The sequence below is a fragment of the Propithecus coquereli genome, unplaced genomic scaffold (assembly GCF_000956105.1).
Source record: "Propithecus coquereli isolate 6110/MARCELLA unplaced genomic scaffold, Pcoq_1.0 Scaffold375, whole genome shotgun sequence".
NCBI lineage: Eukaryota > Metazoa > Chordata > Mammalia > Primates > Indriidae > Propithecus > Propithecus coquereli.
In genome coordinates, this window is record NW_012149452.1 from 1,362,257 (window position 1) to 1,386,783 (window position 24,527).

Consider the following 24,527-nt stretch of genomic DNA (forward strand, 5'->3'; position numbering starts at 1 on the left):
CGGAGGCAGAACACTTGCTTGGGGGCTGTTGCTGTAATCCAGGAAGGAGATGATGAAGGTGGTGGAAATGAAGGGAGGCGAACCATATGCCAGGTTTTTGCTTAGGTTTGTATTTACTCAAGTCTCAGACCTCACAACTTGCAACAAATATCCAGGGATTCTGCCTCCACTTATCAACCAAACTAGCATCAGAAATTAATTTCTTTAGCATGTGAAATTTTTCTTCCTTCTTCCCTTTCTTCTTTCATCTCTTGTGTTTCAAGTGTCCCTTTTAAAAACTCAGGTGCTCGCTTTCCTTAGGAAGGGCCATTGCTTGAACCACTTACAATTTAACAGAAAAAAAAAAAAATTGAAAGTCAGCTAAGAGCAGAAATGGAATAGAAGTGAAGGTGGAGATCACGATAAACTTGGTCTATTATGTGGTTTTGCCAACGGCTGACACTCGCTTATATCTTCTCTGTAGAGTGCTAGTTTGAGATCCGGATCTCAGGAAAATGAATGGAAAAAAAAAAAAAAGACACATAATGTCTGCTGTCATGTTCCCCTTTTCAGTGAGAATCTGTTGTTTCTTCAAAGGTTCTCATTCAGGGAAGTCAAATTATCTTTGGAGAAAATCGACCGCAGGACAGGTGATTTGGGGCTTATCTCCCAGTGTAGACATTCATACCTGGAGCCTGAACAGCTCTGGGGAGGAAATAAGGGTAAGAGAGTCCTAGAACCTTTTAGTCATCATTTGATCCTCGCGAAATCGGCACCAGCCTCAGCCTGTTCTCTGGTCCCTAAATACAAGGGGCAGCGGAACCCAGAAGCCGCCGTCTGGGGAGCTGTGATTGACATGCTGACCCGCAGAGGCACTGAACGCCATGGAGGAAGAAATATGAACAGTGTGTGCTGTCCATGCACCCCTTTGGATGCATTTCCTCAGATAGTTTCCAGTAGGCTGCGTAGCACACGGTTTGTTAAACTTTAGACGTTGAAACTTTATTTGCCTCTCTTAATACTCTTGAGTATTAAGAGCCCTAAAGTCGACAGTGGTAGTAGAAAGAGCTCTAAACTGTAATATCATTCCAGTTCCCCCTTAAACTAATAATGCTTCATTGAAAAAATTTCTTAAAACTCCCATCCTTTGTTTCTCCATCAAAAGCTGTGAACAGGAAGTTCTTCTGTTACAACATTATGTTTGCATTTCTGCGGAGCACTATTTCCTCGAGATGCACCACGATAACATCACAGGGTTTTATGATGAAAAAATTAGGGAAACAAATGCTGTGTAACATTCCTTCATTCATCAAACAAATATTTATGGGCCACCTCTTTCACTTGTGATCCTAGGAGAGTCTGCTCTCATGAAGCTTCAGTGTCATGGCAAGGAGACAGGCAAATGAATGAATACACACATACACACACACACGCACATACATGTATTTATTTTGTCAGGTGGTGATAAGTGTAGAAAGGAAAATTAAGCAGAAAAAAAAGAGATAGGTGGTGCTGGGGAGGGGAAAAATGTGGCGAGATGACCTGCTAAAGCCACTGCCGTGCACACAAGCACAGAAAGGAGCCACAGCCTGGTTGTCTTTCCCTCTTGGTTTCCATTTTGTCCTTTGCCCCAGGGCTTTACCCTGCACGTGCTGATTGTCCCCTTTCTAGCTCGGGGCTTAGCCCTTGCTGCAACATCCCTCCTTAACTCCAGGTTGCTCTAATGGAAGGTCAGGCCCTCCTGCCAACTCCCATGCTCTAGTTTCCGACTTCATCGACAAGAAAGTTGAAAAAGATTTCTATTTATTTTTCAAAAGGGCAGAGGCATTGTTTCTTTTTCCCTTAGTGGAATGTGAAAAGTCAGATTTTGCTAAGCGGTTGTATCAGTCTTTTCCAGGCGTGCACCATATGGAGCAGCTGCCGTATATGTTGGTGTTCTCTCTCTCAGCGCGGAGATGGAAACAAATATACGACACTGTTGTCAACAGTCACTGTATTACCCCTTATACTTAGCACAGCAGAAGTCACACAAAACCCAGAACTTCAGAACTAGCACAGCAATAGAAATGGAGTTTGGCAAAATATGTCTGCACTCATTCATTGCACAAATATTTATCTTTATATGCATAACGCCTTTAAGAATAATTAGTGGTCCGCGTCATCCAAGCCAGTGGGCAGCAAAACCATATTGCTACTTGACTTCAGCTTGATATACATGATTTCTATATTAGTTGGTCATATTATTTTATTTTATAGTAATAAGTGATCCAGACACTTACAATCACTGTCATAGGGAATCTGATACATTGCTTATATATGTAAGATTTTTATTGGTCTAGGAAGAATTTTGAGCAACTTCATTCGGAAGGTTCTCTCCAAATCAATGATGATGGGTTGTTAAAGCTATAAACAGGCAGAAGCTGAGGGCAATTTGAGGGGTCTTCAAATTCTACTTTAAAATAACTTTATCAATTCCTTTTCTTGGTGCTTATAATTCATGACATTCAATGAGTTCAATTTTGCTTAAGTTATTGATTAAGTTTTAATGCAAATAGTTTACAGGGGACTGAACTGATTCATCAAACTAGAAGAACGTTGAGAAAATGGGACATAGAACTAGTCGTTTTGATGGGGGAAATTGGGGTAGAGACTCAGGTGCTCCCTGATCATGGGGTGTTCCAACTACGGGAAGCTGAATGTTTCTGCCTGGGGCTGGGTGCTGGTCACTCTGACAACATGGGCACCTCCCTTGGGAGAGTCACTAAATTGAAGACATTACCCACCACAATTTTGTAGGTTTTAAGTAACTTCTGCTGGCAATCCTATTACACCCCACAATGGGGAATAGAGAGGGATATATGTGATGAGTTAGGATGGGGGTTCCCTCAGTGTGTTTGGGGACTTTATATCTGATAAAGCTTATATCAGAAATAACTTTCATATGGATAAATGAATAACGAAGTGGCTGATATTAGGACCTCACTTTGGATTTCATTTTCTGAAGTGGTCACACCACATTTCAGGAGAATGGCTGACAGCTAAGGTCAGAACAGAGAGACCACGATAAAATGGCAAGTTGGCCACTGGCTGTGCACTAGTACATGTGCCATAAAGGTTGTACCAGGGCTGGGCTGGGAATGAAGAAGCACCAGTACCTGCTAAGGGGTATTTCTACTGCCAGGGACAGAGGAGTAAGCAAGTATATCTTCTGTGGTACCGTTACACGGCCCCAGCAGAGTACAAGCACTCAGTTGGCCATGACTCCTACGAGAAGGGAATGGTACATGAGCACATGGCTGTAGCCAGCACAGCTCCAACCAAGGGGGCTCCATAAACCCAGGATCACTCAACCCGTGGTGAAGATCAGATGGGAATGACAGTTTTTCTCCACATTGTCTGAAGTCCTTGTGTTTTTCCTCTCCTCTGGAGGCCATAACCAGGCAAAGGAGACAGGGTGGCGAGTGGCGTGATCATTCATTCTCTCTTGCCAACTGTTAGGATACAATTAGATTCTTACATAGCAATTAATTTCTGAGTGGTCTTCTAATCAAATAGCTGTTTCTATGAAATGACAAGTGGATACACATATATGCACTTATAATAATATAATGGGCAAGAAAGATTAGGAAAAAAGGGAAAATTCAACAGTTTGATTCTATTTTAACCTCCTAAAATCTATCATTTCAGAGTTCCTCTCAGCTACCAATAATAGCCAATGCCTAATACCTATCTCTCATTTTTTTTTTCCTATAAATGCCTGTCGGGAATCCATATCTGTACACACTCTGAATAGCAGTTTGTTTAAACGCACCCTCTTAAATAAAATAAAATGCATTTCTAATTAGCTCTGGGCTGCTAGTTCCTCCTCAGCTTGAGTTTGTATTCCCTTTTAGGGAAAACACTTTGAGCATCATTCGGAACTTTTAAGTATAATTGATAACACGTCTTGAATGGGGCTGAGAGTGTTAATAGGTCACTACTGCAGAATACACTCTCACACAAAGATATTGCCACAAGGATTGTTCCTATTGGAACCTGCCTCGCTCCCGCCCTCCCTTTCTCTCTGTAAGAGTATTGTTCATATTGGTAAGAACCTATCAAGTTCAACAGTATTTACATATGTATTGAATGTAAGATTCACAACTTCCTGGGAGATTTTATGCTCACCATTTTCTTGATGAGGAAAACCGAGATTTACAAAAGTTATTTATGTTCCTTTGTTCATCTGTTTACTGAGTCTTTCTGTGAGTCTCTAATAATGGTGTGAGCAACATTAAGATACTGCTTGTAAATTCACAGATTTTGAAACAAATACACAAATTTGGTTCAAGTTACTAATTTGTTTCAACATACCTGTAATAAATACTGTGTTCCATGCACCGGTCTGGACATTGCAGTTTAAAATAAGACATAATCTATATTCCCAGTGCAATTACAGTCCAAGTACTTTCTTGTACGGCAGGGGGTGGGGGCGGGCAGAGCGAATCGGCAGGCTTGTTAAGGTTGGCACCCAAAGCTCATCTCTTCTCTCTCCCACTCTACTGCTTCTCCTAAAACAGCCCCCCTAGGCAGCATGGTGTGTTTGGCAGAGCACAAGACTCGAAAGGAAGTCTTCCTGAGAATTCCCGATATTCCCTGTCAAGGATGCTGTGTGGGATTGTACAGTTATTGTACCTGTTATTTCTTGCATGTACTGTAGTTAGGCAAATTGATAACATCTGCCTCGTGGCACCTGGATGCCTGTGATCTCACTGCCAAAGTCATTGGTGTGGGGTGGCCAAACACAGAGCATTCATTGAGTCTAAATGAGTGGCTCTGGGGCAGCTCGCTCAGACCTGCCCACTCCCACTGACCAGGCCCAGCGCCGACGCCTGGCTGAGCCTCACTGTTTGTGCCCCTCCATTACCGGTGGGCAGCGCTGGGGAAGGGCAGCAGCACCTTCAGGATGACCACAGGTTCTTCTGTTCATCAACCCAAATGGGTTTAACATGGAGGAACAAAGGAGTGGCACAGGGGAAGGCGCGGGATGCTGACTCTGACACGTGCCTTTTCTCGATTTCTTGTACCACCTTCTGCTTGCTTAATCCTGAGTAAGCCCCTTCTGTGATTTCTGTTCTATGTGCTTATTTTCCTTTATAATATGTAGGCCATATGTGGTGGAGAGGTCTCTGAGGAAGAATATGGGAGATTGAATTTGCTTCAAAGAGCAAATTTCACTATCTCTATGACCTTACAAGGAACTTAACTTCTCTGAGCCTCAAGTTCTTTATAGTGAAAGAAAGACACACTCCTTCCCCGTGTTCCTGCACAGGGATAAAATCAATGAACAGCTTCATTAAGAACCATAGACATACTATTTAATAGTAATAACTATAATAACATTGATCTCATAACTGTATAAGGCCTGTGCCCAAATTCAGTATAATACTACTCGAGATGGGGTTGGGGAGAAAAAGTAAAAAAACAAAACAAACTTCTGAGAAGTAGTGTATGTATTAATAATATCACTCAGAATTGGAAATGCAACTTACACTGATTTTGCAGTGTATTCATGACATTAACCTCTCTTGAGTCCCAGGGTCTCCCTAGTGAGGTGGGGACACTATATGAACTGACCACACAATTGTAGGATGGATTGCAGAGTCAGAATGTGTGTGGGAGGGGGAGGATCTCATTTGGTGAGAAAGTTGGCTAAAACCTTCCTTAACGATAAGGGGGACAAAGTGAATTAACATATGCAAAGAACCTAGCGCTTGGCTGGAATGGAAGAGAAGCTTGAAAATGCTAACTCTGATCGCAGCCTTGGCGATTATTTGTTGCAGAAGAAACCTGACTCAGCTTACACACGGCGGTGATGATGGAGTAAAGCAAAGGAGTTACTGGACTTTCATCAGAATCTCTGTAATTTAGTCCCAATTCAGATAATTTCTTGACTTATGACTTTATTTATGATTTAGAATCTCACTTAACCTCTCCAAATTTAGGTTTTCTTATCTTTAAGATGAAGATAATACAGATTGTCTACCTCACAGGGATGCTATGACCAAATGAGCTGATGAAGCTTCTTTGCAGTCATTCTCTGCCTCATACCGTCAAGAAAAGTACTAATCCGATTTCCATCATCAGGGTTTAGTTCTGCCTTTTCTAGAATTATATATGTGTAGAACCATGCAGTACGCACTCTTTATGTCTGGCTTATTTTGGTCAACAGATGTGCCGCTGCAGGGATCAGTACTTGGTTACTTCTAGTTGCTGAGTAGTCTTCCAATTTATTAATATTCTAAATTTAATTTACTGTTTTGCTAGCTTCTGAGAGTGGAAAATTAGATTTTTAATTTTATATTTTTCTTCTTATGTACAGAGCACTAATGCCATACATTTTCTTCTAAGATTTGCTTTGACTGTGTCCCACAAATTTTGATATGGTGTTTTTTATCATCACGGAATTCGAATTTCTAACTTCTATTTTCTAACTTCTATTTTGATTTCTTCTTTGACCTGTGGGTTACTTAGAAGTGTGTTGATTAACTTCCAAATACTTGAGGTTTTTCTAGATAATTTCCTATTATCAATTCCTAATTTAATTATGGTTAAAAAACAAACTATGGTTTCAATTGAGGCTTGTTTTATTGTGCAGTGTGCGGTAGAGACCTCAGTGAACGTGCCGTGTGCACTTGAATATAAGGCTCAATCTGAGTCGTTGAGTGGAGCATTCTCTGAATATCAATTAGGTCAATTTTACTGAATAGTGTTGTTTCCATCTTTTATATCCTTTTTGATTTTTTGCCCACATGTACAATTCCATTTACTGTACTTTCCATCATTTATGGTTTTTTGACATATATTTCACTTCTACATACATTATAAACATTACAATGTATTATTTGTCTTTAAACTGTGAATTGACTTTTAAAATATTTAAGAAAAAAAAATAATCTCTTATATTTATACACATATTTTCCATTTATTTTTTTATTGATACATAACATTTATACGTATTTGTGGGGTGCCACATGATACATTGATACATGCCTAGAATGGGTAATGACCAAGTCAGGGTATTTAGGACACCTATCACCTCGGGCATTTATCATTTCTTTGTGTTGAGGACATTTCAAATGATTTCTTCTAGCTATTTTGAAATATGTAATACATTGTTGTTAACAATGGTCACCCTACTGTGCTATGGAAATTAGAACTTACTCTGTCTATCTAATGGTGTTTTTGTATCCATTAACCAACTTCTCTTCATTCCCCCTGCCATCATCCTTTTTCAGTCTCTGGAAACCACCATTCTACTCTCCACCTTCACGAGATCCACTTTTTTAGCTCCCACGTATGAGCGAGAACGTGGCATCTGTCTTTTTGTGTGTGGTTTATTTCACTTAACATGACGTGCAATTCCATTCATGTTGCTGCAAATGACAGAATTTGGTTCTTTTTTTATGGCTGAATATTATCCCATTGTGTATATATGCGAAATGTTCTTTATTCCATATCTTTGCTGTTGTGAATAGTGCTGCAATAAACACGGGTGATGGTGGGGGAGGAGGTAACCCTTTGATTTGCTGATTTCTTTTACTTTTGGATAAATACTCAGTAGTGGGATTGAGGGTTCTTCATTCCTTCCTATATGCTGAAAATTCTACCTGGCATCAATTTCTTAGGCTTGTAGAACTTTTTGAAAGCATTTCTTAGCAGTGAAGTTTCATAGCTAATGAATTATCTCAGTTTTTGTTCAAATGGAACTGTTTTATTTTTCCTTCGTATTTGAAAGCTATTTTCGCTGGTGTAGGGGCCAACAGAATGCTTCCCCTCTGCCATCTAAAGAGTCACCGAAAATGAACTGACAATAGGAAGATTAATAGGAGAGAAAAGCATATAAATTTATTCAACATGTTTAAGAATAAGGGCATCGCAGGAGAATTATAACCCCATACCTTGACAAGGTCTAGATGCTGACATCCCCTTCTGCTTAGAGGAAGGGATGATGGGGGAAAATGTCGCTATTTCGAGGAGTAGTAAATGACTTTTTTGGGGAAAGAATGTGCCCAATGTCAGACAGTGGTTAGTAAATAATTTTTGGGGGGAATTGAATAGGAGCAGAGACAAAGTTTATCTGGACTCTAGGTGCGTTGTATAATTTTCAGTCTCTTTGTCTGTGATGTGAGTTTTAATCTTCTCTGATTAATGAAATTTCAGGGAAGAGATGAAAGGAAATTGTATTCCTCTTTGGTGGCTCTGATATTTATTATAGGTAGTTAAGGAAACTTCAGAGAATAGCCTCATTCTGTGCTTTGTGAGTGACAGAAGACTGAGAGACAAGAACAGGAGGTGGAGGGGAGGTCAGAGAGAATTGAGGCTGCTTCTTTAGTTGAGCATGTCAAAGTGCCATCATTTGGGATATTATTTTTTGAGACCCAACTTTGGATATAGAATGCTAAGTTGACAGTTTCCTATTCTCAGCATCTTTTGGTCTCCATTGTTTCTGATGAGAAGTTGGTTGTTATTCCTGTTGTTCACATGTTATGTTCACCAGTTGGGATGGCTTTGGATAGAATGGTGACTTTAATACATATAACAGGAAGATCTTTCTTTGCTATTCATCCTAGCCCACAATGTCCTGCATTGCTAAGTAGCTGTCTTTGATCTACCCGTGAACTTGGTGAAGGACTGGTTGCAGCTTTGTTTAGATTCAATGTGCCTCTAGCACTAAGTATATTTGAGGTGATTTTAGACTTCCAGCTCCAGGAGGACCTTGGGACCATGCATTGCAAACTGAGATCTCATAACTGTGAGACCTTGGGTCTGCTTGGACTGTGAAACTGTAAATAATATGGCTCTGGGATAGCAGGACTTTGAGACTCTGAGATCATAACACTGTGAAATAGTGAGGCACAGAAAGATTTATGTGCTTGCCCAGTGCCACACAATCATGCCAGAATGCCACCTTCTTTCAATGAGATTCTAGAATTTCTTCTCATCAGAGTGCACTATACATGAGTTGAGAGATAAACTCATATGAAGCATTTCTACATCATAAAATAAACATTTCTATCTGGAGTATACAATCAGATTTTAAACATTGTTTTAAGAGATATCCAGTCTATGAATTGCCCAGAACCCAGAAGGGGGCAACCAGTTATTTTCGGTGTGAATAGTCTCTGTTGTACATTTGGTTTAGATAAATGATGCTACAGATCCACAGACGTTACAAGCCTGGGGAGGTGGGATGTGGCGCATAATGAGTTCAAAGTGCTGAGTCAAAGCCTCTCCAGTCAGGTAGCAGATAAACACAAAATCCCATCTCTCTATCTAAAACAGAAAGAAATCACCAGAACTCATCTCCCCTTTTTCTTCCCACACATATGAAAGTGGCATTGACACGAGGAAATTTGAAAAAAGAACTAAACTCCATAGGAAGGAGTGCTTTCTATGTGAGCAGGGGATGGAGGACAGCTTCATCCCCATGCCAGTTGCTGAAGTTGGGAGTAGGACATTTGGAAGAGCAATGCTGCCAAATGAAACACATACAATCATGCTTTGTTTGGGGGAAAACAGCCAAACCTTTGACAATCTGTGGGTGGAAATGTCGAATTTGAATCTCAAGAAATTCTTCTCCACCAAGTCATCCTCTTACACAAGAGTTTTGCTCCAGGAGTAGCTGCACAATAGAAAGTGAGCTTCTTCCCTCTTTATAAGCCACTTCATGATTTGTAATAGTAATTATATCAATTGCCCTAAGTTTAGAGCTGTTAGCTAGTGGGTATTTTCTATGTAGTAGAAATGTCAGAGATTATTCATGACGCACTAGATTCACAGGTGTTGTGAACATACAATCATGGTTAAGGTTAGGGTCTTTGAAGACAGATTCCATTAAATAGACAAAATCCTCTTACTTGAGTTCACTTGGGCCATTTGAGAGAGCAGTGGATCTTTTCACTGGTTGGTGATGCTTGCTCAGCAGCAAGCCATCTTTATCTATGAATACTTGAGGCTGAAAGAAGGAGGATGATAATTTGTCATTGGTGCACTAGCTGACATCCCATCACAAAGAAGAGAGATGATTGGGATGATGGAAAAGTTCTGGGCATAGATGGTGGTGATGGTTGCACAACAATGTGAATATATCTAATGTCACTGAATCGTACTCTTTAAAATGATTAAAATGACAACATTTTTGTTATGTATTTATTACCCCAACTAAAAAAAAAAAAAAAAAGAATAGGTGTGAGCTTTTGGATTCCATCTGCAGAAAAAAAAAAAAAAAAATCCACAATAATCTTTCATCCAAACTAAGGCTGTGGAGCATAGTGTTAGTGGACCAAATAGCTCCTGAGCTGGGTGTTCCTTTGCTTACGATTCACAAGGAAATATGAAAATGAACAACATATAGATCTGGGTTACACTGTCTCCCTCCCAAGACAACAGTGGGGTAGTTGAAGAGTGTGAGGCCGTAGAAAGAACATGGGCTTTGGAATAAAATTAAATCGCAGAGCAGTTACCAGCCACCTGGGTGATTCAGAGACTTTTTTTTCCCTCCCTCTTTCTCTTTCTAGGCTTCAGGTTTTTTATCTGCAAAGTGGTGATAATGGTAATGGAGAGTGCTTAGCGCAGTGACTGCCCTCAATTAACGGTAACGACTATCTCAATGACAGCTGTTCCTTCTCACAGCAGTCAGTTACCTCCCCTTCCACAGAGATTGTGAGCATTAGGAACATCGGAACTTCACTGTATTATTAACTATGTAAAGCTTTTAGGTGTCATGTCTTATGACTTGCTAGGATTGCTTTCTTCATAAGATTCAAAAAAGGGAGTTTCTTAAAGAATAATGTACATTATTTCTTTAAAAAATATAACATGTGGTGCAACGTTTTCACCCAAGTCGAATTTCACTTGAAATACCTGAGAAATTGAAGATTTCCTCAGAAAGACATGGTGGAGCAACATATCTGGATTTCCATTGATGCTCCGTGTATCATGGACCTCACCGGGTCTCCGTTCTTCTCCGCAGACCTTTGCAGGGAACACGAATGCCGACGGCGTGGTGCACCACAAGCTGCTGCGCTCGGTGAGAGCCCGGTTTGTTCGCTTTGTGCCCCTGGCGTGGAATCCAAGTGGAAAAATTGGCATGAGGGTCGAGGTCTACGGCTGTTCCTACAGTAAGTACCCACACATACCCTTTAACACCGCGCCTGTGGATATCACTTCATCCGCATTGGGAATGACAACCACCTTATTTTAAGGTTATTTCCAGACTTTAATAACTTACATATATACTGGCTTATATTTGAAACTGTGAAATTCAACTCAAAAGTAGAAAAATTCTTCTACTTAAGGCTGAAGAAACTTGGAGGTGATAATGTAAAAGTTCAAAATTAAGAACTCTTGGGGTTTGGGCAATCATTTGTCCTTAGCAATAAACGCAAAATTTAAGCTCAATTCTTCCCCAGCACTGGGGTGAGGTATTGTAAAGTCTTCTCCCTACCATCCCTACTTTCAAATTCAGCACAAACAATTCACAGAAGAATGGGTGGAGGGCATAATTACAAGATGGCCATGTTACACATAAGGAAAGTTGTGAGCATGGGTAGCAATGGCAGTCAAAATTATTCAGGGAAAGTTGCCACCCCTGTAATTCTCCCTGCAGGCTTTGTACTGAGACCTTAAATTGAATCACAATAAATTGTTTTTCTGCCATAAGCAGCGACATTCTTATATTCTGAAACTCAATGACCCCTGATGTGTAAACACTTTTGATCACTAATCCTTTCATCGACATTAATTGGGAGATGCCTGTTTTGGTTATAGGAGTGCCTGATGGGTGATATACTACTGTTTTCCATAGTGAGATCAACTGAATGCCTGTGTCAGAATCATGCGAAGTGTTCTTTTAAAAAATACATTTCCCGGCTGGGCGCAGTGGCTCACGCCTGTAATCCTAGCACTCTGGGAGGCCGAGGCGGGTGGATTGTTTGAGCTCAGGAGTTCGAGACCAGCCTGAGCAAGAGCGAGACCCCGTCTCTACTAAAAATAGAAAGAAATTAATCGGACAACTAAAAATATATAGAAAAAACTAGCCAGGCATGGTGGCAGGGCCTGTAGTCCCAGCTACTCAGGAGGCTGAGGCAGGAGGATTGCTTGAGCTCAGAAGTTTGGGGTTGCTGTGAGCTAGGCTGACACCACGGCACTCTAGCCCGGACAACACAGCGAGATTCTGTCTCAAAAAAAAAAAAAAAAAAATACATTTCCCCAGCTCCATCCCATACATACTAGGTTATGATTTCTGAGAATGGGGACCCAAAAAGTTGAATGTTAACAAGCTCCCCAGGTGTCTGTTAAAATAAAGTCCTGCAGGAAGAGACTTACTGGTGAGATGGTTGTGTTAATCTTCAATAAGCACTTTCAAAACATGTGTTTTACAACAGATGCATCAACAAACCATTAGGCTCAGGAGGGACTATCTTCTATTCTAACCCTTGTATCATAAGGCACGGAATTCCTGCAAGGGTATACGCTTCCCATCCCAGGACCTCTGGGGCATCCCATCTCTCTTGTTACCTCTCCTTTAATAACCAATTTTCACTGCTCAGAGGTTTATTTTTAAATACAGCAGGAAGCTATAATGCTGAAATGAAAAAGCTCATTTATATATATCATTATTCCAGCCTTCCATTTTGGCCCGAAAATCTTATTACTCTTTAACATTTCCTCATGCTTTCGCTTCCTCCCAGTCTGCTCAGTTGATACTATCCCGTGTGCCCATCGCTCACCCACCATCTGCTTGCACAGAGAGGAGTCACAGCAGCAGGTTAAATCATAGACTACAGGGTTGAAAGGCACCTTTGAGCAGCATGTTTAGCATTTTCTGCTGGTGAACCCCTTGAGAATCTGATGGCAGCAGGAGACCCTTTCCTCAGAAAACAAGGCCCACGATAGCAGGCACGGTTTCCACAGTGTTAGGAGGGGCACAGATCTGGAAAAGCTCAATTCTGGACCAACCTAAGAACTCCTGACTTTGAGATACTTGAGTTCTACCTCTCCCCATGTAGGATTCAGGTTTACCGCATCCTTTAAGGGGATAAATTGCCTTCTGGTCAACCTTGCTGGCAGTGGGAAGTTACCCTCCTTGGGGAGTGTTGGACACAGGACGTACTTCTCTGTGGTGAACTTGAAGCAGGAATTCTGTGATCTTCAAGTGCTAGCTCTGGTGCTTTGGTGCTTCTTTTTCCTCGGGGTGGGTGGGAGAACACATCTCTGGGTTCCTGTCTAAAACCAACACCTCAGCATGCCTTCCGAATCCAATCCTCTCTTTCGGCATTGTCATATCCACTTTTTTATTGGATTATTCCTATAAACATAAAACTTTGCTGCATACACTACCAAAAACCACCACCACCACCAACGACAAAAACTCTATGCCCTATTGAGCAACTACCTCTCCTTTCTTCCCAGAATGGCTTCTCTCTAAACCTTGTCTTTAATTGTTGTCTTCACCTGCTCACCTCACTTCACACTGCAACCAGCTCCAATCAATTTTAGACATCTGATGGCTAATTTAATGTGTCAATTAGGCCAGACTATAGTCCCCAGTTACCCAACCAAACACTGATGTAGGTGTTGCTGTGATGTGGTTGATATCTGTAATCTTTGACTTGAAGTAAAGGAGATTACCCTGATAAGCTGGGTGGGCCTAATTCAATCAGTGGAAATGTTTCAGGAGGAAAATTGAGATTTCCCTAATTCCCCTGATGAAAGATTACACCTGTGGACTACAGCTTCGGTTCCTTCCTGACAACCTGCCCTGTGGATCTCATACTTGCATAGCCAGCCCACAATCGTATAAGCTATTCCTTACAATAAATCTCTTAATATATCTGCTTATATAACAAGCATCCTACTGGTCCTGTTTCTCCAGGGGAACTCTGACTAATTCAGAATGTTCTAGAGAAAATATTTCAATCAAGATCACCAGTGACCTCCACGAAGCCAAATCCAGTGGGCACTTCACTCAACCTCTCCAGCAGTATTTGGTTCAAATAGCTATCACTTTTCCTCCTAACTCACTTGTTAACTCTATTCTTTCCCAGGGCCCTATCTCAGGCCTTCTACTACTTTCCATCCACAGCCCATGCTTTGATGAATTTATAGAGTTCTGTGAATTTATACATCATCTACATGCTGGTCACCCCCACATCTGCATCTCTTGGCCTGACCTCTGGAATGACATATGCAATTGTCTACTTGACATTTCCCCTTGAAGGTGTAACAGATATCTCAGATTTAACATAGCAAAATGGAACTCTTGGTTACCAGTACCCTCAACGACCTGTTCCTACGCATGCCCCTGTCGGTAAATGACACCACTGGCCATCCACTTGCTTAAGCAAAACCCCAGGAAGCAGCCTTGCTCCCTACTTTCCATGTCCTCTAGTTCTGTGCAGCTTATCCGCAGTTCACAGTCTTTCTTCCAGTTCCTTCCTCCAAAACATAGATGCCTCTGTCAGTCCTCACCTCGAGTTCTTAAGTAGCCTCCTTCCTACCTGGAATCCCTGCTTCCACACCACAATTTCCCCAAACCTGTTTTTTGCAGGTTTGGAAAACCATATCTGTTGAAAGGGTAGATACATGAATCAGTCCAGCCTATCCTCTCCACTGAGGCAACCTGGTTCATCCGGAATTACTTCTTGTCAATAAACCCGTTTTAGTTTCTAGGGAATTCATTTTGTTTTTATGGACTTAGAAATCTTTTCTCAAAAGTCCAATTGACTATGTTGCTAAAGATTCATAGAAATCATACACTCTCTAATTTCTTAAGACTTAAAGGTTTACCATTTTGGAAAAATCAGCATGTTAATTAATTCATTCATTAATTCATTTACTTATTTATTCATTCAGTTGACAAGATTCCTTTAGCACCTTGGTTCCCAAACATCCTGCAAGCCTCTAGGGAAATAAGGGAAAATAAGACCTTTCTCTAGACTTTTATAAGTCCTATATTTATATTTGAAGCACTTTTTTATGATTCCATTTCATCAATTAACTGTGCAATTGTTTGTCTGACATCTGCCTCCCCTAACTCAACTCTAAGCTTCACAGAGGTGGTAGCTGTGCCTGGCAGGCATCCCATGGCCAGTCATGGTGTTGGGCACACAGGATACATTCAGTGTTTCTAGAATGACTGGCTTTGCTGAGAGTCTAGGATAGGTAACAGCATGCAGATAAAAACCTCCAATAAGGGATTACATGTGCCTGATTAGAATCTCTAAAGGGGGCAGAGCGAGCGGAGAGGAGAAAGTAACAGAGTGTTACTGTTTGTATCAGGAAGAGTCAGACAAAGGCATCTACCTTAGCTGAGTCTCAGAATTTCAAGAGTCACTTCCCTGTGAAAGGAGCTCCAGGCAGCAGAGAGGCTGGCACGTAGGAAAGCCAGATGACAACCACATGGTTTTGTTATGCTTAGTGCGCAGGAAGCAAGGAAGGAGAAAGTGGGAGATGAAGGTATCCATCTCTCTCTGCTCTGGCGTTTCCCATGCTGTCTGGACCCGGTTTCAGAAGCTCATGATAGGATCCGTCCGCTGCAAGAGCGAAGTCAGTGATGGTACGAGATAGCCGTTCTCTTTTCTAACCTCTCCTGGGCTGCGATTTCCTTCTAATAAAGTCTCCCCCTTCCGGTTTGGAAGCATTCCCTCTGTGGGAGAAGTCCAAGTACAGTGGAAGCTGAGGAGTCTTAGTGTCTTGCAGTCATCTGTCAGCCTTACAGAGTTGGCCCCAAATGGAGGCTCTTGTTTTGTTTTGCTGTATTTTGTTTTGTTTGTCTTTCTTTTTCTTTCTCCAAACCTAGCTTAACAATCCCATGTCTGTAGATTCCTTTTTCAAGCCCAGGCACTCTGTCCTGCTGGTTCTACTTCCTGTGTGCCTCAGCCCGCCTGTCTTCAGCCAAGTCTGTCTCTCATTTTCCCTCACCTGGCACTTCACTAGCTCTCCCGTAGCTGTCCCAACAGTCTCCTTGCTTCCTGGATCTTTCTGAAAGGAGCATCGACGTGTCCCTTCACGGGCCCCTCTGGCCTTCGAAAGAGTCCACACTTCTCAGGTACTTGCGTGCTCCACCGCCCTTCATTTCCCACACTTCCCATGTTCAGCTTCCACTCCGTGGACACGCACGGTTCCCTGTGAGGATTGTGAGTTTCTTGCCCAATCCCATGTTGTCATTTTGCCACTGACTTTCTCTGCAGTATCGTCTTTGTCCTTCACCAGGAAGACTCCTGATTGCCATTCCCCACCCAGCTCAAACATCACCTAGTTTTACAGTCTTTCTGACCTTGGACTTTGTCATGCCCCGCTCCCCTCATGAGTTATGCTTCAATCCTAGGTCTCATCTTGTGATATTATTTCCTGGCGCCTCTCTGTGTAGTCACCAGGTTGCCATTGTGTTCTACCTCTCGGTCCCTTGGGACCAGACCAGTGTCTCACACTTGCTAAATGCTCCAAGAATACTTAATTAGTGATTAATTAATTTTTCCACCTAAGTTTTAGGATGAGTTAGCCATCCTTATTTATTTTAAAAAGATTTTTATTGTGTTTTTAAAAAAATTGCAGCATCTTTCTAATAGGTGGCCTCCTTCCATATATACACATACACACACACACACACACACACACACACACACACACACACACTGTTATAGGTACTATAAAGTATGAGTTTATCAGAATGTTTCTTGTACATGTATTTCTTTAAATATAGCAACTTTTTCTTCATTAAATAATTAAAATTATCCTTGGTTGCAATTCTCAAATTGAGGGTATTTGGAGCCTCATGAACTCTGATATATTCTGTTTTCAAATATCTACAAGTAAAAGCAGTCTCTATTTTTGTTTTTATGTTGTAAAAATCTTTTTGTCTTTCGTTTTCTTCATTCCTTCGTATAAAGGCCAGACGGGCCTGCTCCACTTTACTGAGGTTGCTGTTGCCTCATGTCTCCAGGGCAGTCATTTTAGGGTGGTGGCAATGACGTGCGGAGCAACAGACTCCTTTTGTGTGCTCGGCCGGGGCCTGTGCAGGTGGTCTGCTCTTAAAAAGATGAGCCTTCCAGCAAACGCTCTTAACTTCTTTGAGCCTCTGTTTCTTCATCTATAAATGACAGTGATAATTACTTTAAAGACTACCTACGACTATTTGAATTATTACATACAAAGCATTTAGCAGAGCATTAACAAATTGTCCATGCTTAGTAAGTGACAGCTCATGCCAGTGTAGGCGTCTAACCACAGAGGAAACTCCTCTGTTGCCACTACATGTTGCTTGTTTGGGGAAACATTAACCATATTCTCCGGTAGGCAGGGGCCCACTCTCACATCTGAACCTGTGTCTACTGTTGTCTTCACTTCCTTTGTCATAGGCTCTGCTATCACAGCTTCCTGTCACTTCCAGTTTCTCTCCTTCTGTGGGACAGCATGCCATCTCCCACTGCTCTGCTCCTGCTGAGGTTACCACCACTAAATAATTCCATGGAGTAAATAATTCTATGGTAAGCCAAGAAATTGATTTGAACATCCTTACAGATAGTTATTCTGAAGAAGTTATACCCTTTTCTTGAAATATGTCAGGCTCATTCTGACTATTACACACCTCCCATATGTGGGGAGCTGGCAGCCCAGCTTGCTACATTATTTTCCCATAAGAATTATTGAAGACTTCCTCCATTACAGTTTTTTCTCCTGCAGCACCTCTCTTGTCAAAATGATTTGTCTTTGGCCAAATGTACTCATCCAGGTGAACCAAGGAAATAAAGGACACAGATCCTGCTATATCATGGAGTCGGGGATAGAAAGATACACACCTGAAATAAAGATGTCAATGTAGAATTCCATACAAACAATGCATCTTCTGTAGACACTACAAGAGAAGAAGAGATGGGATGGGAGGAGAACCATCCTGAATTCTGATTAACACAGTCCTTTCTGGAGGAGAGAGCCAGAATCTTCCCTATTGGTGGTGACTTTTCCTTTGTTAAATTAGTAATTGCCATTAGAAATGCTGTCATTGTTATCAACACCCTCACCTCCTGTCACTTAGCATGCTATTATGCAACGCACACTCTAAACCTCACTGCAATCTTCCAAGGTAGGAACTGTTATTCCTATAGATTATAGAAAAATAAATAGAAATTTATAAATGTGAAGTGACTTTTAGTAAAGTTAAGTAAACTTCATCCCAAGCCAAATATTTCTTCAGAGTTTTAAAAATATATATATGTTTACCTGATTAATATCTCAATTTATGTCACAAACAGCTCAAATTTAACATATATTAAAGTAAACTCTTCTTCACCTTGTACCATCCAACCGCACACAGTGTTTTCTTCCTGTGGTCTTTCCCATCTCTATAAATACTGCCAGTTGCGCCAACTAGACCTGGAAGTCTTTGAAATCTCCTTTCTCCTTAACTTTCTGCAATAAAACTATCAGCAAGTTCTATCGGTATTACTTCCCAAAATTATCACAAATATGTCTATTTATCTTCATCTTCGTATTCGCTAGCCCAGTTCAATTACATCTTTTGTCACCTGAATTTTTAACTCAGCAATTCACTTTCACTCATCCCTTCTTTCAGTCCATTATCCCTGCTATAGCCAGCAGGATCATCATAAAATACAGAGTTGAGCTACTGCCTACTGAAAACCTTTCAATGAGTTCTGACTGCACTTAGGAGAAACTTACAGCCCTGTGCAGGAAGCACAGGCCCTGTGGTGTCTGGTCTTTTACTAGTGCAACCATCCAGCAATGCTCCCCCAATCTCAACTGACGCCTGCTGGCCATCAACCTCGCCCTTTGCCACACCAGGCACTCTGCTATTTCAGGGCCCTGTTGTTGCCTCTGTCTGGGTCCTGCCCACCGATATTTGCCTCAATTCTTAATCAGCCCCTGCTTTCACGTCATTTTTCTCAGAGAGGTGTTAACTGATTCCCATTTAAATAATGTACTTTTGTATTTTTCTTGTTTTTCTAATTCAAACAGCATTCTTTTCTTTCATAGCATTTATTCCCAAATATAGATGGACAGATCTATCTATCTACCTACCTATGTACCTACCTACCTACCTAAAATATCTATTTACATATGCATTTCATTGTGAATTACCTGTCTCATCTACCAGGTTATGAGCTCCATGAAGCCAAGGACCCTATCTACACAGATACCCAGTACTCAGCACAGAATAAGGGCCATGCAATCAATAGTAATTGACTTTGTTGAATGAACAACTTCCCCAAAGTCAAACAACCAGTAGGCTTCTTCTGAGGTAGAATTTGATCCTGTTTTGGTGTTGTTTCTGTATTCTTGTGTTTCCATGATGCACTGTGTTATTAAGATTGCCAAGTGTTGGTATCTGAAATTTTTTTGGAGGGAATATATCCTAATCAATTTTTCTATTACCCAGATTAATTTTTTATTCACAAGACTGAAGTCAGAAACCTACAACACCTGAACAGATGTAGCTAAGATACTTCAGGAAAAAATGTTTAGCTATTGTCTGGGCCAGGAGCTCTTGGACTAACACATCTCCACTCTTCTATTCCTTGCCTGAGTTCTCAGATCTAATTCTACATAATAATCATCTTGAGATATATTTTTTTAAGGTACTTAACTCTGGGTACACTTCAACTAAATCATAATCTCTGGGTAGGGTCACCAGGACTCATATAAGTATTTTTGTTGTTGTTTGTAGGTAGCTGTGATGAAGAACCAGAACTTAAAGCTATTGTCTCAAGCTTCACTTCTTATATAACTCTGACAGTTCATTCTTAGTCTGCACTGTCATCTTCACATCTGTTATTGCTGATCTTAAAGATTTTCAATAAAATCTGTAAATTTTAAGTCAGTATAGAGTAATGTTAAATACATGGGCTGTCAACTCAAACCACCAGAGATGGAAACTTGACTTAACCACCTACCAGTTGTATAATTTTGGGCAATCCTGGGTCCTCTGTGGACACCAATTTCCTTTTCTATGAAAAAGGAGGAAATAATAGTGCTTGCTTCTTATATGCAATTGCTTGACACAATGCTTTACATATAATAAGCATACAAAAAGCTTTAGCTGTGATCATCATTACCGTCACCAGATACTTAGGCTGCTCACCACCCTTCCTTCCATTTCTCCTTCTCTTCCTTATTCATGACCACATCTGATCTGCAACTCCAAGGAAGGTCAGCTTTTATACACACCAGGTCCAGAAGGGTTTCAACACATTCATCAGGCCATCTGGAGACTTTAGGCTACGTGGAATTTTATCTGAGGGCTTCTATTTGAATTTCTTTAAATATGGAAAGCTAATTAATTTTAAAAAGCATTATAAATTTTGATAAAGTGTAATGATCTGTCAGGCTTCCCAGCCTCATTAGGAATTACGACCATCATTTTATACCTCAGGTTGACTCCTTTCTACATAAGACCTTGCTCCTATTTGGTTAATTACTGCCAAGTGGTATTATCCAAAATTCATCAGCCTCAGAGCTGAAGTCATATTCTCCTTCCCCAGATCAATCTCCTTGTCACTGCAGCTTCAGCTCCCCTCGTTGTTTTTGTTCTCATCATCTGGGGTCAATTGTCATACATGGTAGTGGCCATGAAATTGTAAATTTCACCTTTGGCATGCTAGGGCCCATATGGCCTTATCACAGGGAACTTCAGAAGGCCCAGTTGGTAGCAGTTGCAACCCTGGGGCTGTGGGAGGGGACAGGTTGGCAGCAGTCAGACCTGGGGGCTTGGAGGTCCAATGTGAGCTTTGATTTTCGCTTTGGAAATCATCATATTTTAGAGCTGTAAAAACCTACATGATGTAAGATTCATTGCAATTCCCTCATTCTTCAGATGAGGAAACTGAGGCCCAGAGGTATCTTAAAATTAGGTTGGTCAATGAATGAGATCTGTCTACTCTTCTTCTTTTTTTTTTTTTTTAGTTCATATAGGAATGACTGAAAAATCTCCTCTATGAAGAGACAAATACATAGGGGAGTGTGTGTATCTGTGTGTGTGTGATAACAACACATTGCACTGTGATCTTTTATCTTAAATTGATGACTTTTTTATAACTTTTCTGACTGACTGAGGATCTAAAGATTCCTTCAACAGTCAGCAAACAGAACTCAGAGGCCCCTCTCTGCTAGGGTTTGGAGATATAAAAATAAATTCCTGTCTTTTAGGAACTCACAGATTTTCTGAAACTACAAAAGGCAAATGAATGCTCGTAAATATGGAGTTTTAGGAAGCCAGGTCTTGGTAAGGCTGGCCAAGAAGAGGAAAATCCACAGCTAACAATTATTCCTGCTGAATGAATGCCCCGCCACCCAGTGTGTGATTTGACTGGTCTCCACGACCAGTATGCGAATGGTGGTGGTGTTAAAAGGAAACCTTAAAAGGGAAAATGACCTAATAGTTAGATCAACCACTTTGTGCATCAGTGGGTTTTCACAAAAATGTCAAGGCCTCGCCTCCTACAATTTGTCTTACATTTACTCCCTGTTGAAGTGGTCGCTGGAGTGATTTCCCGTTGGCTGCCCACTGCCCGCCTGCACTAAGTTTCTCAGATCCTGCCCAGGGAGGAGCATTAACAAAGAGTGTTCAACTTCCCCCAAATGTAAAACCATTTTGTATAGAAAATCTTTTTATAGAAAAGCATACCAACTACTACTAGGGGATAAATCACAGCTCTCTTCTCCAATTTTGACATTGCCATTTAAATACCTCTCACCCATGAACACCCTTCCAGGGTGCAACTGTGAGATGGGGTTGAAGACCACTGACGACCCAAAAAACCAGGAAGCAGCTCGTAATCTCACAATCGTACACGCTACTTTAACAACAAGGGTTGGCTGCTCCGTATCAGCCTTTACCTTAAGAGTTCCCTTTCCTTCTGTCAACTTGGGAATAGATTCGCGAAACCTGTTGCTAACCTGTCTACACCTTAGTGGGAATGACCACTTACTTCTCACTTTCCGCCCCCTGCACCTTTCACTTGGACGGACTTGGTCCCAGCCAGCCCCTTACGATCCTAGTCAATGCTTGTTGCACCAGTTTAGTTATTTCTATTATTTCTCTCCTTTCCACCCCCAACCGTCCTTATTTGGGTACTAAGTTGTGGGGATGGAAATATCACATCCTTTTATTGCACGCTACCATGGACCACAGTGATTCATTTGCTATGTTGACGTTATTGCGTGTGAGTCCCTGGATGACATGGCCCATGTTTTTGTCATCTTTGCATTTCAGAGCTCAGTACAAGGACCAAAAAGTGTACACAATATGCCCAATACCTGCCAATGAACTTAGGAGTAAACGAAAGGATGTCTACTATGGAAGTTCTCCAAAATGGATACATTATTTTGGTGTCATCTTTATAATTAGTGAACAGTCCAGTTGAGCTACAAATCTTAAGTGTGCTCAGTGAGATGTCTGCACATCTGAAATATCTGAAAAACCTAGGAGTTATGAGAAGGCAAATCTGACTCTCAGAGCTAAAATGTATACCTGCTGAGGTTACAAACGAAATCCAGAATTTTGATTTTTCTTGTACTTTGAATATTTTTTGTGTTGTCTTTCTGAGACCTATCTTGCTTTTTCATGTGCTATCATACACAGGAAAGTTAGAAATTTTGAAAGAAAAACTATTCTTAAAGTTTTTCACAGTTAGCTTTGGAAACTTTCCTCATTTTTATAGATCATCTGAGGTCATCAGAGTTTCTGATAAGGCTTGGCAAAGTCACAGAATTGGTGGGGGAATCTGTGCAAATTTGAGCTGACTGTGGGAACCTTGGTGGTTTGTGGATTGCTAGCCAAAGCCCTCGGGTCTTCAGAGCAAGTGAATGGTCTGAATAATAATCATTTTTCTTATGTAATGTATCATGACATAAGCTTCAAAATGTAATTGTATTGAAAATCATGTTTACTGTGAACAACCGAAGAGTCCAAGTGGGACTAATTGTCTCAGGGTGAATCGATAGTTCCCCCTGTCATCTTTGAGCTTTAGCTTTCTGGCCTGTGAGGAAACAGACTCCTTGTCACCGGCCCACGCAAGAGCCCTGCCTCAGCCCACTTGGGGATTTGAGCTTGGAATCTTTTATTCAGTGAAGCCCTTTTTTTAGCTGGTTTGTTGACAAGCTACCAACATCCATCAAATATGCCAGAATATGCCTCCAGAACTCTGTCTTTCTCAGAAAACGAGCTGTGACAGCCAGATCAGCAATTATGGTCCCCGTGGGAAGGCGGCCAGCCGGTCAGTGCTGGCATTTCTCAGTACCGCTGGGATGCGGGGCACGTGCTGGCTTTATCCTGCCCTAAAAGGAGAGGTCGTGAGCTGCAGGACCTGCCCTTATTTGAGGGACTCTTGGGGCCATGATTGGCCCATCCTTCATATTCTAGAGAAATCTGCCAATACATCTTCATCTTAACAAACCACAAATTGGATTGAATTGAGTTTGTGATAATGAGATTCTAAAAATCAATTTGGAGAAAGAGGGAGAAATTGTCTACTCCAGGAAGTAAGTATCTAACAGCTGTGTTCTGGGTCACAAGCACTGTGGATGAAATAAGGAACTCTGAGGAATCACCATCACACATTAGTGCAGGAAAAATCCCAAAGGACCACAGTAGGGCTTTTGTGCCTTGGCAAGAGACAACAGGTTTGAGTAATTCTGCTTAGAAATGGTAGGATGGGTAGTGAGATTAGAATGCCGGCTGACAAGTAATCTGATATAAGTAACCTGATGAATTTTCTAAAAAATGAAGAGCTCTTTCTAAAAAACTAAACTCACCATGCATTTTCCCTATTTTCAATATTTTAATAGTTATTTCTCCATTGACTTCAGGGTCACACTGAATCCCATATCATGTTGTTTTTAGTAGGACCCTCCATCATAAGACCCCTGACTCCAGTTCTAACATGCTGACTCCCTCCTGCTCTTGGCATCCCATGCTTCAGCACAGCGGTTCTCAAACAGCGCAGAGCACAGGAATCACCAACAGGCTCCCTCGCACACTGACTGCTGCACCCCACATCCAGAATTTCTGATTCAGTAGGTCTGTGGTGAGGTCCTAAATCCCGTACTTCCAACACATTCTGTGGTGACCCCAATGCTGCTGGTCCAGAGAGCACAACCCTAGGACCCCTGGCTCTGGCAAGTCTGGCTCCTGGTAGATCCAAGATGGGCCCCCAGGCTCTCTCTCATCCTTGCTTTGAACATGTGGTTCCTTTCCTCTACTGGTACATCCCTTTCCTGCACCACACTTGCCTGACTGCCGCTCATCCCTCAGTACTCCAGAGAAGCATTGCCCCAACCTGGATAGTCTCCTGATCCTCTGTCCCACCCTGGAGAGGGTCCGCTCCCTGCCCCACCCCCAGGCTTCCCCATCACATAGTGCTCACCTCCTTCCCACGGTGTGGAACTGTGTGTTCGATGTCTCCAGCCTAGTCCTTGAGGGCAGGGACCTCCGTTGAGCTTGAATGCAAGAATGCATGAGTAAAGTGAGACCAGAGAAATCGAGTAGC

The 24,527-nt window shown here is 41.5% G+C and overlaps 1 protein-coding gene across 1 annotated transcript in view; it reads left to right on the forward strand.

Moving 5' to 3' along the window:
* Positions 1-24,527, forward strand: part of CNTNAP5 (contactin associated protein-like 5) — an 819,231-nt gene that overhangs the window by 362,297 nt on the left and 432,407 nt on the right. Inside the window, exon 4 of the mRNA XM_012651908.1 lies at positions 10,994-11,141. Within this exon, the coding sequence (XP_012507362.1) occupies positions 10,994-11,141 (148 nt within the window). The remainder of the gene's footprint in view (positions 1-10,993; positions 11,142-24,527) is intronic.